This window comes from Mustelus asterias, chromosome 4 (genome assembly GCF_964213995.1).
Source record: "Mustelus asterias chromosome 4, sMusAst1.hap1.1, whole genome shotgun sequence".
Classification (NCBI taxonomy): Eukaryota; Metazoa; Chordata; class Chondrichthyes; order Carcharhiniformes; family Triakidae; genus Mustelus; species Mustelus asterias.
In genome coordinates, this window is record NC_135804.1 from 121,186,485 (window position 1) to 121,205,405 (window position 18,921).

The window sequence follows — 18,921 nt, forward strand, 5'->3', positions numbered from 1 at the left end:
CTGGTGTGACCACTTGCTGATAGCTCCTGTCTATCACCACCTCATTTTCCCTAACCAGACGAAGATCCTCGAGCTGCAGTTCCAGTTCTCTAACATGGTCCCTTAGGAACCGCAGCTCGACGCACCCATCACAGATATGGATGTCCGGGAGGCTAGGAGCCTCCAGGACCTCCCACATCCTACATTGGGAACAACAGACTGGCCTCACACTCATAATTTCCCTTCTTATTTCAAGGAACACAGAGAAACGTACTTAAGAATTAAACTTACCCCGCCTCACCCTTTCCGCCTAAGCCCTTCGAGCTAAAGCCCTTCAGCTCTCACTCTATTTCCCATATGCTTCTTGTGTATGCCAAACATCTTTTTTCAGACCTACTGTCTATTGGTGGTTGTGCTTGTAGCATTCAGCATGGTTCAAATTTTCCCACACTGCACTGAGATAGTTACAGTGGCTCAGCTTTCAAGTAATGATACAGTGGTTTTTGCAATGGTGTGGTGACTCACACAGGTGAATTGAGCTGTTAGATGCACAGTGACATTTGGAAAGTCACATTTTTCTGCCCAGCTGACTAAATGTTTTGCAGATTCTACAGCTACAATTGCAGCAGTCTGTGTTACGAACCCCACTGACATCTTTGAGAGTGTCTCAAAACCCCGAAGGATAACTTGAAACACTGATCCTTAGTTGTGTATCTTTGTTTTGAATAATTTGAGGAACAATGTACAACCCAGTGAGGAACCAGTCCAGTCATTGTATCAACAATTAATAAAGAGTATTTATTCAAGTAAAAGAAAAACACACAACACAAAAGAGTAATATACACTATGATGCTTAAGTATATGAATAATTAAACACTGTTTTAGCTGATATTAGCTCCAGGACTCAATTTTAGGTAACAAAGTTGGGCAAGTGTTTGAAGTATCAGTGGGCGGAGCATTCTGCAGACAATGATCATAACTCTTTTAGATTCAAGATTGTTGTGGAGAAGGTCAAGAATGGGCCTGAAATCAAAGTTCTAAACTGGGAGGAGGCTGATTTTAATAACATCAGATATGATTTGGCCAGAGTGGACTGGGAGCAGATACTTTTAGGTAAATCTGTGACAGAACGGTGGGGCGTATTCAAGAAGGAAACAGAGAGGATACAGGGCCAACATGTTCCAATAAAGAAAAATGGTAGGACCAACAAATACAGTGAACTCTGGATATCAAGAACATAAGAACTAGGAGCTGGAGTAGGCCATCTGGACCCTCGAGCCTGCTCTGCCATTCAATAAGATCATGGCTGATCTTTTTGTGGACTCAGCTCCACTTACCCGCCCACTCACCGTAACCCTTAGTTCCTTTAATGTTCAAAAATTTATCTATCCTTGCCTTAAAAATATTTAATGAGGTAACCTCAACTGCTTCACTGGGCAGGGAATTCCACAGATTCACAAGTTAAGTAAAGTTTATTTATTAGTCGCAAGTAAGGCTAACATTAACACTACAATGAAGTTACTATGAAATTCCCCTAGTTGCCACACTCCGGCGCCTATTCGGGTCAACGCACCTAACCAGCACGTCTTTCAGGCTGTGGGAGGAAACCGGAGCACCCAGAGGAAACTCACGCAGACAAGAAATTCCTCCTCAACTCAGTCCTAAATCTACTCCCCCTTATTTTGAGGCCATGCCCCCTAGTTCTAGTTTCATCTGCCAGTGGAAACAACCTCCCTGCTTCTATCTTATCTGTTCCCTTCATAATCTTATGTTTCTAAAAGATCTCCCCTCGTTCTTCTGAATTCCAATGAGTATAGTCCCATTCTACTCAGTCTCTCATAAACCAACCCTCTCAACTCCAGAATCAATCTAATGAATCTCCTATGCACCCCCTCCAGTACCAGTATATCCTTTCTCAAGTGAGGAGAACAAAACTGTACACAGTACTCCAGGTGTGGCCTCACCAGCACCTTATACAGCTGCAACATAACCTCCCTGTTTTTAAACTTCATCCCTCTAGCAATGAAGGACAACATTCCATTTGCCTTCTTAATTACCTGCTGCACCTGCAAACCAACTTTTTGTGGTTCATGCACAAGGACACCCAGGTCCCTCTGCACAGCAGCATGTGGCAATTTTTTACCATTTAAATAATAGCCCATTTTGCTGTTATTGCGGGATATACAGCATGTTATAAAGAGGAAAATAGAGGCTTATGGTAGACATCGAGGGCTCAAAGCAACAAAAGCCCCAGAGGAGTGTAGAATGTGCAAGAAGGAACTTCTAAAGGAAATTAGAAGAGCAAAAAGGGGACATGAAAGGATACTGGCAGGTAAAATAAAGGAAAATCTGAAGATGTTTTATAAGGGTTAAAGGGTAACTAGGGAAAGAGTAGGACCCATTAAAGATTACAGTGGTAATTTGTGCGTGGGGTCTGTCTGCCACTCTGCCTGAGATCAGTAGAGGGAAAGGGAGGGTCTGCTGCCACTCAGCCTGAGATCGGTGGGGGGAAAGGAGGTCTGCTGCAGCCCAGTAAGTCAATTTAAATGCATGCAAATGCATTTAAATGGCCATCGCGCCCGATCACGACCATCTTCGGGCCTTGGTAAAGGAGGAACCGATGCGGAGGCAGGCGCGGATTGCACTACTCGCCTCTCGCCCGATTTTACCAAGTTTTCGTGCCCGAAAATGGACGCAACGCAATAGTAAAATCGGGCCCTATTGATCAAGTTCTGGAAAATAGGATTAAAATAGTTAGGTGGTTTGTCTGACAGGTGCAGACATGATGGGCCGAATGGCCTTTTTCTGTGCTGTTTGCCTGTTATGACTCTTGTTTTGAAAATATACTTACATTCCTTAAACTCACTAAGACACCCCATTTCCCAAACAACATCCACTTTAGTAATTCTCAAATTCAGCTCATATTTACCATACAATACAGCTTAGGTGACCAAGTGTGAGAAAACACCTTTTTTTTGGTTCATTGAAGCTTCAAAACTGCGTCTTTTAGAGGCGAATGGCTGCAATCTGCCGTAGCTCTAAATGTTGGATGGAACAGGTCCCCTGTCTCTGATCATAGATGGAACTAATCTCTCTGAAGATTTTGGCCTGTCTGGCTGTTGGATGGACAACTAGCCTCCTTCCCCAATGAGGGTGCTAGCAGTTATACTTTTAATTACTTTGATATGCCACCCTGTGGATTTGGATGTCATTTTCAAATTCCTTGCCTTTAGAAGTTACCTATTTTATATATCCCCCTTGATTTCTGGTAAACAATGTTTCTGATATGGCAATTCAACCTCAAATTTTACAGACACCTGCTAATCTTGTAACTGGGCAAATCACATCTCAGTATTCCTCTAGATGTTTGCTGATTTTATTATTTGTTTGTTATTGTTATTTTCATCTCAAGTTCACTGTCAACCTCCTTAACTTCAAACTCCCTAACCTCTGTGCAATGGGTTTGCCAATTCTGACTTTATGCTATTAACTAGAGTTGGGGGATTTTACTAAAGGTTGAGCCTTCAGACCTGAGTGGAGCATAACAAGGGAATTCATTCAAGCTTTTACCACATGCATGCAGGAGAGGCCTGTCCAAGTCAAGCTCGGAGACATTCTGTTGTTTACAGCTCAAATATATTTACACATTTTTGCGTCATGATGGTTACATGTATTAGTTCAGAATACCATGTGTCAATCAGGTATCAATCCTTCCTCTCTTCGCAGTATTGCAAACCTCGATCAAACTTAAGTTGTGGTGTCGTATCTCATCACTCCTGGGCCCCTCAGTCTCTGTGGTTTGTTCTGTCACCTGTATTTTTATCAGAACTTCTGCTTTTGTGTTAATTTTAAGGTTTGTCCGTCTACTCTTCATCTGTTCTAAGCTTTTCCTTGTGAGTCATACCGTGTGGTTGTCTGGAGCTATAAAGAGGGTCTTTGACCTAGGTAACTGATCTCTTTCATGGTCATGCAACTGAATTACCGTAGCTGCACTAGCCATTTCCTTATATGGATGCATTCCGCTCCTTTTCTCCCCTCGACTGCTTATTCAGGCTTATTATTTTGTACTGTGTGCCATGTTTCAAGCATCTTGCTTCTTTCCTTGTGTTTTCTCCCTTCTTGCACTCTCTTATCTATCTTACCCGTCTTCAACTAATATCATCCTGCATAGTTTCATTCACTTAAGTGAACAATATATGGTAAATAAAAGCAAAATACTGAGCAGATGAAAAACATAGAGAGTTCTGAACAAACTAGCCTGGTTCCTTTTGGTGGCTTAGAAAGGGAATGGAGGTGATCTAATTTGAGTGGTAGATTCTTCACTAGAGATGATCAAGAGAAAAACAGCCATGAGGTAACGAGAAAGACAAATTTGAGAAATAAATGATGGACAAGGTTGCACAGCATGTAGGCTGATTCCAGGATATTTCACTCTCAAAAATGTCAACTGTTATGCTTTATCAAGTGGGCATTCGGTACAAAATGTTGACCACTTGCCCGTATTCACAGATAAAATTAAGCAAAGATTCAAAGTTTCTGAACTCCAGAGGTCACCACATGAACCACTATAGTTCAGTTTTATTGCATCAGTCTGATAGCTTTCATAATACCAGAGGAAGCTGTGTTTAAGTGAATGGTGCCTTCCTTTTGGGGTCTTTCCTATTTGCATGACTGTGGATAGATTTGAAGTGGCTTAGGTTTATGTCTGACAGCTTGACACTTGTTACACAGGTGTTTTCTTTTCTCAGCACAGATCACTGCCAGTTTTAACCATTAACAACAGATTGCTTCCATATGGGCAACTATTTACACTACAGGGTGATCTTTTGCTGAATTGCTGTGGAATTTGCAATGTCAGGAAATGCAAATCAGCACTTGCATTCCTCCGCTTTCATGCATTACTTTTCCTTCTGTACCAGCATTGAAATATTGGGTATGCAACTTTAGTAACAACAAGTTGGTGCCCCAGCACGCTTTCAGAGTAGCTACATTCTGTAAATATACATTCAGGATTGATTTTAAGTTATTAATTCCACTGGGCTGTGTCAATTTCTTCCAGTGATCACAGAGTAACCAAAATCACTGTGATATAATCATTTCAAATTGAGTAGTGTGCTGTTGGAATTGGACTACCAGTTCCTTAATGTTAGTCAACATGATATCAATCCAACAACAATTATTGTTAATTATCCTATAATCCCTCACCCCTGCAATCTGCTTGCTCATCATACACCTTGGTTTGACTTGTAGTTCCTGAATTGATAAATTCATTGTTCACTGAAATAATTTGCAGTGAAATGGAAAGTCTATAAAAAGAAACTACAATCCAGGAAATTCGAAAGTTGACAAGGCAATATTTTTTAAAGAAATGGTGGAATCCAAAACTGATGTGATTGAACCTTATTTTGATGGAAAGCTACCTCATAATATGACTGGGTGTTTCTGCCTATATAGCTCAGATACTTGTTTTTAGAAGCTGAGCCAGCAGAGCACCCACCTTATTTGACTTTAAAAGGGCAAAGTGGGTAACATAGTACTACCTATCACTCCTACATGCCTGTTCCATCACCTGGAGATTGCTTATCAGAAATAAATGAGCTAACAGTTCACTTTTGATACTTCACTTATGTGAAAACTATATATTTTTTTAAAGCGTAGAATCTACTGTCACCAGTATGTGTTATACATTTCCAACGGTTGGGATCATGTTTTGCAAGATGTACCAATTTATTCTTGATGGTTTTAACTGTAGCTTAGGGAATTTGATAAGTGAATTATGATAAATATTCAACCAATAGTTGTGTTTAATCTAATAAATGCATAGGTGCACTTCTTTGTTGAAAAGATTATGGTTATTTTCTTAAGTGCATCAGTACAGGTCATTTCTTGATTTTACTGATAGGTCTTTGAATTCATAAATTCATTGTTCGCAGAAGTAATTTGCAGTGAAGTGGAAAGAGTTGATAAAAGTAAACTACAATTCAGGAAATTAGAAAGTTGATGAGGCAACATTTTTTAATAAATGGTGGACTTAATCCAAAATGGAATGTGGTTGAACTCCATTTTGATAAAAAACTACCTCATAATAAACTTGAATGTTATTTGATTAATGCAGCTGATGACTGTCAAACTAGATTAAATTGAAATTTATTGGAATCTTGAAGTTAAATATAATTAACAAGTAAAATGCTTTGCTGCATGCATTATTAAAAACAAATTTTGAATGTTTGCACACTTAGTGCACATATTACTCACATTTGAATTTGTTTTAGTGGAATTGCAGTAACATTTTTCCGAAATGTTATATTAATCAAAAACTCTTGTCCGGAAAAGTTAATAATTTGACAGTTTCTTCAACATTCATAAAATATTTTACATAATGCAACTTCTAATGCAAGAATTCCATTAGGTCTTTGCTTTTGTATTCTATGTTCATCTATTTATAAAGTGCAGGGCCTTTTATGCCACCTTGGATGCTTTCTCTTGCACTTCCAACAATTTCAGCAATTTGTGTCCTATACCCCCAGGTCTCTAAATTCCTGCATTCCTTTAAAAATTGTGCCCTTTGTTTTATATTTGCCTCTCCTCATTCTTCCGACCAAAATGCATCACTCAATATTTCTCTGCATTAAATTTCACCTCCAATGTGTCTGCGCATTCCACCAACCAATGAATGTCCTCTTGAGATCTAGCACTGTCAACAACAACATACCTCGATCCTTTAACATAATAAACCATTCCAAGGTGCTTCACAGAAACATTATAAAACAAGGTATTACACTGAATAACATAAGGAAATTTTCAGGCAAAAATTTGGTTAAAGTCGTTGGTTTTAAGGAATGTCTGAAAGAAAGATAGCAAGTTAGAGGTTAAGGGAGGGAATTCCAGAGCTTCGGGACTAGGCAACTAAAGGTGTGGTCAGCAATGGCGGAACGATTCAAATTGAGGATGCACAGGAAATCAGAATTTAGAGGAGCTTTGATTCCTCAGAGGATTGAGAGACTGGAGGAGGATACAGAGATTGGGAGGGGTGAGACTATGGAGGATTTGAAAGCAAAGATGGATATTTTAAAATAAATATTATTGCTTGACCAGAAGCCAGCCAATGCATGCACAGGGACAATAAGGGAACAGAACTCAGTGCAAGTTAAGATATGAGCAGCAGAGTTTTGGATGACCACAATTAATTGCTGGTCAATTAGTTACTTGTGGTATCTTTTGTGATGTACTCAGTTGGTTAATATTGTAGATATTCTGATACTGTTTCACTAGGCAGGATTATATTGCTAAAGTAACTCCTGACAAAAGCCATTAGGACCAAGTACAAATTTCTTAAAGCTAAAATATCTGACCAATTTAGGGGTCTCCTATTTAAGATGCAAATGAGAAGGAACTTCTTTTCTCAGAGGATCATTATTCTTGGAATTCTCTTATCCAGAGAGCAATAGAGACTGGGTAACTAAATATATTCTGGGCTGAGTTACACATATTTTTGTTTGGCAAGGAAGTTCAGGGTTATGGAGACGAGCAGGAGAATTGAGTGAAGGCTACAATCAGATCAGCTGTTATCTTTGTGAATGGCGAAGCAGGTTCGATCGGCCGAGTGGCCTACTCCTGCCCCAATTTATTATGAAGTCATGACCACATAGCACACGATTACTAAATTACAGTATGAAATTCTAGACATTTTTGTGGTAATCTGGAAAAACAGATTTTGTTTGATGAAATTCAAAACATTTTTATCTTTCCTATTTGCTCCTTCAATGTGGCAGATGCAAATTTTATACTGGAGTCTTATTCCATAGGTGATACCAGGAATCTAATGTCTCACCAAGGTGACTGGTATTCAAGCCCCACCTCAGGCATTAAGTGCCAGCAGGCAATTTGATGACGTAGGGCTTACAGTTGTGTTTGATCAAACTTCAATTTGATATTTCCAGCAATGACTAGGGAATGATCGGGAATCCGAATCACAAGATTTGGAAATAAGCCATTTGACCCTTGCAACCTGTCCTGCCATCAGATGAGATCATGACTGATGTGGTTGTGGTCTCCATTTCACTTTTTTGTCTGCTTCTGCCTGTTTTCCCCCTTTTTCATCACATTCTTCCTGTCTCCCATGTGATGATACCAAGATTACTTATTGTATCCCTCCTACGAATCCATCTGAGATCATGTTACTCATCACATTTTTGTAAAAAGGATTGCTGAATGAAATAAACAGTCCTGTTTCATATGCAGTGACTCATTTCTGATTTACTTATTTTTCTGAGCAAAGGTTTGAAAGAAGCATCAAATTGACACCTTGTTTTTTGCAGATGAGCTCTGTGAAGTTGTTACAACCACGACTGAACAATATCCTCTTCAAACTTCAGTTTGAAGAGTATTTGAACAATATCAAACCAGATATAATGAATGTAACAATCGCTTGTGAGGAAGTGAAGAAGAGTGACAACTTCAGTAGAATATTGGAATTGGTCCTTCTGGTCGGAAACTACATGAATGCAGGGTCCAGAAATGCACAAACGTTTGGCTTCAAGATCAGTTATCTCTGCAAGGTAAGCCTTATCATTTGAAAAGCAATGTTTGCATTTCAAAGGAATTATCTGTTTATTTTCACATTCCTCATCGCTGTTACATTTGCTGAGTGAACAAGTCAGTGCATTTGCCAATGCTGCTTTTGATGCTGCTCCACATTTTGACCAGACCACCAAGAAGTACTTGAATTGTCAGTGCTAATTCACTCTGACTTTCCCCTCTTCTTCGAAAGGGTCAGACATCAAACCTCCCAGATTCAAGTGCAATGTGAAGAATTCTAAAATGTATCAAAAATGTTGGCTAAAAAAAACTGCTCCTTAACACCATAAGGCAGTGGTTCCCAAACCTTTTTCACTGGGCCGCACTTTCAGCATAAAAATTTGCTCACGCCGCACTAAATGTTTTATTGATAAGAAATACATTCAAAAACAAAAAAAAACAACTCCTAGCAGTGCTTGATTCATAGCATAGAACACAACTACTTTATAATATGATCATGGGACATCCAGAAAGTATAAAACAATCGCTTTGGAAAAATATCTAATCCATGTTTAAATGTTTCTTTGATTGTCCTTGCATCTTCCCGCTAGACTTGCCATCCTCTCTTGCCACACCAGTGTGGCGCGCCACACCCTTTGGGAACCACTGCCATAAGGGATGAATTCATACTGGTGAGAAATGATCTTGCCTTGGAAGACCAGGATGTACGATCATTTTGGGTGGAGATTAGAAATAGCATGGGAAAGAAGTCACTGGTGGGAGCCGTTTATAGAACATAGAACATTACAGCACAGAACAGGCCCTTCGGCCCACGATGTTGTGCCGACCTTCATCTGAAACCAAGATCAAGCTATCCCACTCCCTACCATCCTGGTGTGCTCCATGTGCCTATCCAATAACCGCTTAAATGTTCCTAAAGTGTCTGACTCCACTATCACTGCAGGCAGTCCATTCCACACCCCAACCACTCTCTGCGTGAAGAACCTACCTCTGATATCCTTCCTATATCTCCCACCATGAACCCTATAGTTATGCCCCCTCGTAATAGCTCCATCCACCCGAGGAAATAGTCTTTGAACGTTCACTCGATCTATCCCCTTCATCATTTTATAAACCTCTATTAAGTCTCCCCTCAATCTCCTCCGCTCCAGAGAGAACAGCCCCAGCTCCCTCAACCTTTCCTCATAAGACCGACACTCCAAACCAGGCAGCATCCTGGTAAATCTCCTCTGCACTCTTTCCAGCGCTTCCACATCCTTCTTATAGTGAGGTGACCAGAACTGCACGCAATATTCCAAATGCGGTCTCACCAAGGTCCTGTACAGTTGCAGCATAACCCCACGGCTCTTAAACTCCAACCCCCTATTAATAAAAGCTAACACACTATATGCCTTCTTCACAGCTCTATCCACTTGAGTGGCAACCTTTAGAGATCTGTGGATATGGACCCCAAGATCTCTCTGTTCCTCCACAGTCTTCAGAACCCTACCTTTGACCCTGTAATCCACATTTAAATTAGTCCTACCAAAATGAATCACCTCACATTTATCAGGGTTAAACTCCATTTGCCATTTTTCAGCCCAGCTTTGCATCCTATCTATGTCTCTTTGCAGCCTACAACAGCCCTCCACCTCATCCACTACTCCACCAATCTTGGTGTCATCAGCAAATTTACTGATCCACCCTTCAGCCCCCTCCTCTAAGTCATTAATAAAAATCACAAAGAGCAGAGGACCAAGCACCGATCCCTGCGGCACTCCGCTAGCAACCTGCCTCCAGTCCGAAAATTTTCCATCCACCACCACCCTCTGTCTTCGATCAGACAGCCAGTTACCTATCCAATCGGCCAACTTTCCCTCTATCCCACACCTCCTTACTTTCATCATAAGCCGACCATGGGGGACCTTATCAAACGCCTTACTAAAATCCATGTATATGACATCAACCGCCCTACCTTCATCATCACACTGCTGAAAAGCAGCTGCACCATAGTCTACATCACAAAGTAACGGGGGCTTGGGAAAAAAAGGAACTACAATAATTGAGGGTGATTTTAATCTTTATTTACACGGGACAGTTTTTAAGTGGGACAATCAAATTGGCAAATGAAGTTTGATGGTGTGTACTCAAGACAGTTTGTTAACACAATTTGCTGTGGAACTAACCAGGGAAGAAGTCGTTTAGATCTGGTAATGTGTAATGAAACTAGATCTATTAATGGTGTAATTAGTAAAGAATCCCTCAGGCAAGAATGATCATAACATGATTGAATCTCACATTGAGTTTGATGGTGAGAAACTTGGGTCTGAAATTAATGAATACATAAAGGAAATTGCAAAGTATGAAGACAGAGTTGGCGTAGAGAACAAAGGGAATAGTTTAAAAGGTAGGGCAGCTGATATTCATTGGCAGACATTTAAGGCGATATTTCTGAATGCTCAGTGGAGACCTATTTCATTGAGAGGTAAAGACTATGAGAAGGACGCGCCTTCTGTGGCTAACTAAGAAAATTAAAAATGGTATCAAATTGAAAGAAAAAGTGGATAATGCTGCAAAGATTCGTGTTAGGCCAGAAGATTGGAAACATTTTTGAAAACAGCAAAGGATGAAAAAAAATGAAGAGCTGGGGAAATTAGAATATCAGTGGAAACTGGTGAGAAGTATAAGAACAGTTGCAGCTTCTACAAATATGTCGCTAAAATAAACTATGGTTGCTTGGAGGATGAAACCGGGGAATTAATAATTGAAAACAAGAAAATTATAGAGATTTTGAGCAAGTATTTTGCGACACAGTAGAAGACACAGAAAGCTCCCCAAGAATAGTGGAAAATCAAGGGCAAAAAGGACAGATGAAGTTAAAACAATCACTAGATAATAAGTACTAGGTAAACTAATAAGTCTCATGGCTGACAATTCCCTGGACCTAATGATCTGCATTCTAGGGCCTTAAAAGAAGTGGCTGTAGAGATAGTGGGTGCATTGGTTGTAATCATACAACATTCTCCAGATTATGGAAATGTTCCAATGGTTTGAAAAAACACAAATTCAGCTCCTCTATTCAAGAAATGATGGAGTCAGGATCAGGAAACTACAGGCCACTTTGTCTAACATCTGTCAATTGGAAAATGCTGGAATATGTTATTAAAAGCAGTGCATTTAGAAAATCAAAACACAATCAGCAGAGTCAACACAGTTTTATGAAGGGGAAATCATGTTTGCAAATTTTTGGGTTTTTTCCAGAGTAATAAGCAGGGTAAATTAAGGGGAACCAGTAGATGTGGTGTATTTGGATTTCACGAGCACATTTTTGCCTCCATTTTGCCTTGGAACGGCACAGTGGCACAGAGGTTAGCATTGCTTCCTCTCAGCGCCAGGGACCCGTGTTCGATTCCAGCCTTGGATGACTGTGTGGAGTTTGCACATTCTCCCTGTGTCTGCACGGGTTTCCTCCAGCTTATCCGGTTTCCTCCCACAGTCCATAGATGTGGAGAGTGGGTGGATTTTTCATGCTAAGTTGCCCCTTGGTGTCCCAAGATGTGTAGTTTAGGGGGATTAGCCGGGTAAATGTGTCGGATTTTTGGGCGCAGAGCTGATTTCGCCGGCAAGACAGTGCCAGTACGATTGGAAGAGGCAAGGAAGATTTTTCACCCCACGCTCTATCTTACCAACTTGCCACGCCAATCAACTGGCCTGGTGAACTGGTAAGATCACGCCTAATATAACAAAACTACACAATAGTTCATGGTTTTGGGGGCAATATAATTATGTGGATAGAGAATTGACTAGCAAACAGGAAACAGAGTATTCAAATAAATGGATCATTTTCAGGTTGGCAAACTAACTATTGGAGCACCAAAGTGTTAAAGTGCTGGGGCCTCAACTATTTGCATCTGAGGAGACTTGGATAGGTTAAGTGAGTCGGCAGAATTTGGCAGATGCAGTATAACGTGGGAAAATGTGAGGTTGTCCACTTTGGTGGGAGGAATAGAAAAGCAGAATATTATTTCAATGGATAAAGACTGTAAAATGCTGCAGCACAAACCTTATGTCATATTGCATGAATCTCAAAAAGTTAGCTTGCCGAACAGCAAGCAATTAGGAAGACAAATGAGATGTATGCCTTTATTGCTGGGGGGGGCTGGTGTATAAAAGTAGGGAAGTCTTGCTACGACTATGTAGAATGCTAGTGAGACTACATGCACTATTTTGGTTTCCTTAATTAAGGAGGGATGCACTTGCATTGAAGGCAGTTCAGAGAAGGTTCACTGGATTCGTTCCAAGGATGAAGTGGTTGTCTTATAAGGAAATGTTGAGCAGATTAGACGACTCTTAGTGGAATTTAGAAAAATGAGAGATGATCCCACAGACAAGATTCTGAGGAGGTTTGATAGGATAGATGCTGAGAGAATGATTCCCGTCAAGGATGAATCTAGAACTTGGGAAAGCATTTCAAAATAAGGTGTCTCCCATTTAAAATGGAGATGGGGATTATTATTGTTTGGAATTCTTTCCCCAGAGACCTGTGGAGCCACATCACTGAATATGCTCAAGACTATGTTAGGTAGATTTTTATGCAAGGGAATCAAGGGTTATGGGGGCTTGACAGGAAAGTGAAGTTCATGCTGCACACAGATTAGCATAATCGAATCAAATAGTGGAGCAGGCTCAAGGGACTTCTGCTCCTCATTCTTGTGTTCTTGTGAAAGTCGCAATTAAATCCATCTCCTCCACATTGCAGAAGTGTATTCCAAATCCTAACTATGACTTCATAAAAAGATTTTTCCTTACATTGTTGTTACTTTTTTGCCATTCATCTTGAGTTTCCGCTGGTTTTTGACTGTAATGCCAGCGGAAACTGTTTTTCCCTTGCTACCTTGTCCCGACCCCTTATGATTTTGAGCAACTCTGTTAAATCTCCTCTCAACCTTCTCAAAAGAGAACAGACCGAGTTTCATCAGTTGTTCCTCATAACTGAAGTCACTCATTCCCAGAAACAGTCTTGTGAATCTCTTCTGCACCCTATATAATGCTTTGATATTCTTCCCAAACTGTGATGCCCGGAATTACACACAATACTCCAGATACTGTTTAACCAGTGTTTTATGAAGGTCCATCATATGCATGGTTTTGTACTCTATGGCCCAGATCTTCCATTCCACACGGGGTGAGGGTACCCTGGCAGTACCTCAAGAAATGTCTGGGGGAACCCCCAGAACACCCCATGCAAGGACTGCATGGGAGTTGCCCGGAAATTCCAACTTCTGATGGGCAATTACCATTTAGCTGGAACCCTCTGAAATTTTAATTTAAATCGGACACTTTAGATGGTTCTGACTCTTAGCAAAATAGTAACCAGAAAAAGTTAGCATGATTAAAACCACTTTAATTCCTGGATAACTATACTACTGGCCACCTGACCACCTTCTCTGAACACTTGACCCATCTCCCCTGATTATCTAATCATGCCCGACCACTCAATGGCAATTGTCTGGCACTTCTGTGGCATGAATGCTGCTTGCCACTTATCAGCCTGGATATTGTCCAGGTCTTTCTGCATATGGACACAAACTGCTTCAGAATCTGAGGATGAACATTGTGCAATTATCCGCGGACATCCCCACTTCTGACCTTATGATGGAGGGAAGGACACTACCCTGAGGAACTTTTGCAGCAATTTCCCAGGACTGAGATGATTGACTTCTAACAAGCACAACTGTCTCGCTTTGTGCTAGGTATGACTGCAACCAGTAGAGGGTTTTCTCCCTGATTTCCATTGACTTCAGTTTTGCCAGGGCTCCTTGATGCCACACTTGACCAAATGCTGCCTTGATGTCAAGATCTCACCTCACCTCTGAATTCAGCTCTTTTGTCCATGTTTGGACTAAGGCTGTAATGAGGTCAGGAGCTGAGTGACCCTGATGAAATCCAAACTGAGCTTCACTGAGTAGGGTATTGCTAAGTGTCGCTTGATAGCACTGTCAACGACAATTTCTGTAATCGGCAAAGGAACCAGGGGTGAGATGAGAATTCTTTTATGCTTTTTTTAATGTTGTTGTGATCTGGATTGCATTGCCTGAAAAAGTTGTATAAAGAGATGCATTAATAAATTTCAAGGGGGAATTTAAAAACAAGTGAAAGGGAAATAAATTGAAGGACGATGCAGAAAGGGCAGGGAATGGGACCATTTGGTAGCTCTTTCAAAGAGCTGACATGGGCATGATAGGCCAGATAGCCTCCTTCTGAGCTATGTCATTCTCTGGTTTGTTCTTCAGTCATTGCAAATGTTTAGTAAATCTGTATATTAAATTGGACATGTACTATTAAGGATCCTGAAATTCAACAGGAAACTGAACAAATCTTTGTGCATGCAATTGAATTTACTTTCCCCAAAGATTTACAAATACTTTTTAGAGGGTCACCGAGAAATGCTGGAAAATCTCAGCAGGTCTGACAGCATCTGTGGAGAGAGAATAGAGCCAGTGTTTCAAGTCTAGATGACCCTTTGTGATTCTGACGAAGTGTCATCTGGACTCGATATGTTGGCTCTATTCTCTCTCCACACATGTTGTCAGACCTGCTGAGATTTTCCAGCATTTTTCTGTTTTTGTTTCCGATTCCAGAATCCACAGTATTTTGCATTTAACTTTTTAAAGGGTGTTATTTGAGAATTATGACAAAACAAATTACAGGTTTTCTTGTATCATCAATTTATTTTCATATTCTATTTTGTTTACATTTGATTTGGCAATCTTTTATTAATTTGAGGCTCTATTGTACAAATTATTTTGGATTCCATGTACTCAGATGTTTTGTTATTGAATGAATATCTGTTACTTTGATGCTTTAACTTTGTAGTTAAGAATTGCATTGGTTTGCTTTTCACCTTTCTGCTTTTGACTTGTTCAAAGCTATTAGTATCAAAGTCAAATGCATTTTGCAAAGGTAAGTTGGTATTTTGAAATGGAAATATACTTTGCTTACTGTGCTAAAGAAGGTGCAAGCGTAATGGTCCTGCCACTGACAAAATTAGGGATCCCAAAACTTGTACTCTCCATTATTTGCCCAAATCAGAGACCAGTGGCAAATGGGCATTGGAAAATTGGAATTCAAGGTCTCAATTCTTCACTTGTGTGCTGATGTCGTACTTCAACAGCACAATAAAAGTGCCAAAAGAGATTTAGTCATTCAAAAGTGAATTTATTTCCAAAACCGTGCTAATATATCTCAGTTCAACTGAACTGAAGTTGACCTTGTGTGTAAAAATATGTTAAGTTAGCTCAAAAACCAGTGCAGTTACCTGTAGAAGAGACTGGTCTTATTACCCTTGACTTGGGACCAAGTTTAATGCTCTTCTTCCTAAAATAATCTACTAACCCTCATTGATATTGTGCATGAGTGAACACTGGAAAAATGGGATCAGGCTTCAGTTTGACTTACAGGTATGGCGAGGTTTTACTGCACTGCGGACCCCCCCCCCCCCCCCCCCCCCCCCCTGCCCCAGGTAGTGATCTAAGAGGAGGCGAGGCTGTTAAAATATCGGGGAGCTGCGTCTGGGGGATTCCCCAATGTAGACCCAAGCTTGGCCATTCACCAAACAGTGGGAATAGGAGCAGCTGGGTTGACTGGAAGCAAGTGGCCAACTTAAATAACTAACTACCATTTTCTCAAACAGCTACTTGTGGTGTTTCTGCTCAGATCATCAGGCTCTACCTGTCTGACCCGGTGACCTGGCATATGACAATTTTTTATTCTCCACACACAACCCCCCACCCCCAGGAAGGGTACCTGAAAATGGAGGCACTCCCTTGTTCGTCTTGCAGCCTCAACAGCAGCCGCCTTTTTCAGTGGCACTGCCCAGGCTGTAGACTCCTGTCATTATCAAATGGATGCTGGACCTGGCAACAGCATCTTAGTTGACTGCACTGGGTAAGATTACCATTGCCATCCCCCTGGCCATCCATCCACAGGCTTTTGGACCCTTATGTGCCCCCAAAAGCTGGACTTGCCCCCTGCCGGGAAATCCTGACTGGGCTATATCCTTCAAGTTACAGGAGGCCTGCCTGCACCCATGGAATTGTTTTGTCGCAACATTGCAGTCTTGCAAAGAAATAGGAAGCAAAAAAATCAGTCAATAAAAATGCAGATGAAGTGTATGCAGGAAATGAGAATGCCTTTATCAATTAATAATTTTAATCTAGTGTTGGTTTTGAAGCAGTCATTGGTCATGTGCATTTTCATTGTTGTGAATTATATATTAATTCAGGATCACTGAAAGATTAGCATCTCAACAAAATTGTTCTACTCTCTTATATTTGTACAGGCAGAATAACAATATACTATTTTTGTTTTTAGTGTGTGCAAATAATGTGATCATGCTGACAGTGCCACAAACTTAGCCTCAGTTTGCATTTTAAGACCATTACTCAAATATGCAATATCAGCTCATTGAAATGTACCTGCGTCAAACATTATCCACCTGTGGTCCACAATTTCACTGCTCCAGTGCCATCTTAACAATCTCACAGTTTAAATAAAACTGCAGAAATTGATGCTATACATTTTTAACCTCTCCAGTGATCCCTATTCAGTTGGATTATCTCTCATATTTAGCAACTTTTAAAAATTGCACACAAACATTTGGAGCTTCTTGGAAAATTGTGCTTAAAATGTGTTTTGTGCAGAGGCAGCTGTCAATTTAGATTTGCCCTCAACAGAAGTAGAGTACAACAGCTTGGGAACCATGGGCAACGACAACCGCCAATTGCAATGATTTTGCATCTTGAACATAGAAAACGTTTCAAAGAACTTTGTAACTGTTATCAAACCACAGAAGGTAAATGGAAGGTGGTCAAACAAGGCACTTTAAAGGAGCAGTAATAGGCAGAGAGGCTTAGGGAGAGAAATGCAGAGATTGAGGCCTAAAGTTTCAACTAAAGGTGTAGGTTACAATAGTGTAATGAAAAAAACTGAGGAGGGACAAAAGGTCAGACTTGAGATCTTGGAGGGTTGAAGGATTGGAGGATGTTACGAGTATTGGGATTTGGAAGGGCCAAGACCAAGAAAGGATTTGAACACAATTTTATATCTGAGGTTGCTGTGATCCTGGACCAAATACCCAAATGTTTGATCCAATGCAGACAGGGACCAGTAACTTTTTGTTTGAAGTAAATATTCAAGACACTTGCTGAGATAATAAAGCCACAAGGTTCCTCGGGTATTAAACAAACTCTGTCTCTCTCACAAGGGATTCTAGTCTTCACCTTCAAACATCTCTTTTTGGAATTCTCTCGAGATGTCTCCAAATCAGGCAATCCCAATGACGGCTCACCTCAAAGCTTTTCAATCTCCTCTCCCGAGATTCTGTTCTCCAGGATTCCTGAGTCTTCGCTCCAGCACAACTTCAGCTCTTCGCACCAACCAGAACACTACCATTCCAACGGGGTACTTTTGCCCTTTTGCAGCACAGAATCACCAACTTTCAGCTGCCTGCTTCAATTGCCAGCGCTTCTCCTGAGTTTATTGAACTGACACATCTTCTCCTGAGCCTGTTCCACTTAATGTCTGTCAACCGCAGCACTTTTTTCTGCTTGGAGCCTCTTTCTCTGCTCCTCGTTAGTCTTAATTATGATTGCTCCTTGTCCCTTACTTGATAGTTATTTTGGGACAAATAACTATCCAGGTCACCTGTCTGGGACTCTTCTCGATTCTGGTGCTTTGCTCCCATTCGCACCACATTTCTTTGCGCCACTTATTTCCCTATGTTCGCAGGCGCATTGGACCTACCCTTGGCTCGAAGAACGACAAAAACACTGGATAACGCATGCGCCTCCCACTCCCAGACCACACGTGCACAAAATTCCCAAACACGCTGGGAGTTGTAGTCCCCAGCTTCCACTCTGAGTTACGCTTAGGTCTCCTTACAAGCTATTGAAGCGGGAGCCAATGTTCGTCTATAAACACAGAGGTGATGAGAGTACAGAACCGTATGTTAGGATAAGGGTAGGAGTGTTTTGAATGAGCTTAACTTAGCAGAGAGTTGGAGAACAGCCAGGAGATCATTGGAATAGTGCACTGATTCAGAAAAAACACTTCTAATTTTATTAACTTCAGGAAATAACAGAGAAGAAAGCACATGCATTTCTCTAATGTCTTCCAAGTCCCTAAAGCATTTCACTAATCAGTTCATTTTGTATTGTAGTCATTGTTTTGTATGTAATGTAGCTATTAATTTGTGCACAGCAAGCTCCCACAAAAGCAGTAAGTTAATTACCAGTTAATCTGTTTTTGTATTGGTTGTTTGGAAAACTTTTTACATACAGCTCAGCGGGCAGAAGGGATCTTGATTTCACCTTTCACCCAAAATATAGTGGCCTGTAATTTCTGAACTGCAGGGCAGTGTACCTG

At 40.7% G+C, this 18,921-nt stretch overlaps 1 protein-coding gene across 5 annotated transcripts in view; it reads left to right on the forward strand.

Moving 5' to 3' along the window:
* Positions 1–18,921, forward strand: part of diaph2 (diaphanous-related formin 2) — an 852,337-nt gene that overhangs the window by 492,024 nt on the left and 341,392 nt on the right. For all 5 annotated transcript variants that reach the window (XM_078211680.1, XM_078211681.1, XM_078211683.1 and 2 more), the window contains one exon: positions 8,298–8,537. In XM_078211680.1, the coding sequence (XP_078067806.1) occupies positions 8,298–8,537 (240 nt within the window). The remainder of the gene's footprint in view (positions 1–8,297; positions 8,538–18,921) is intronic.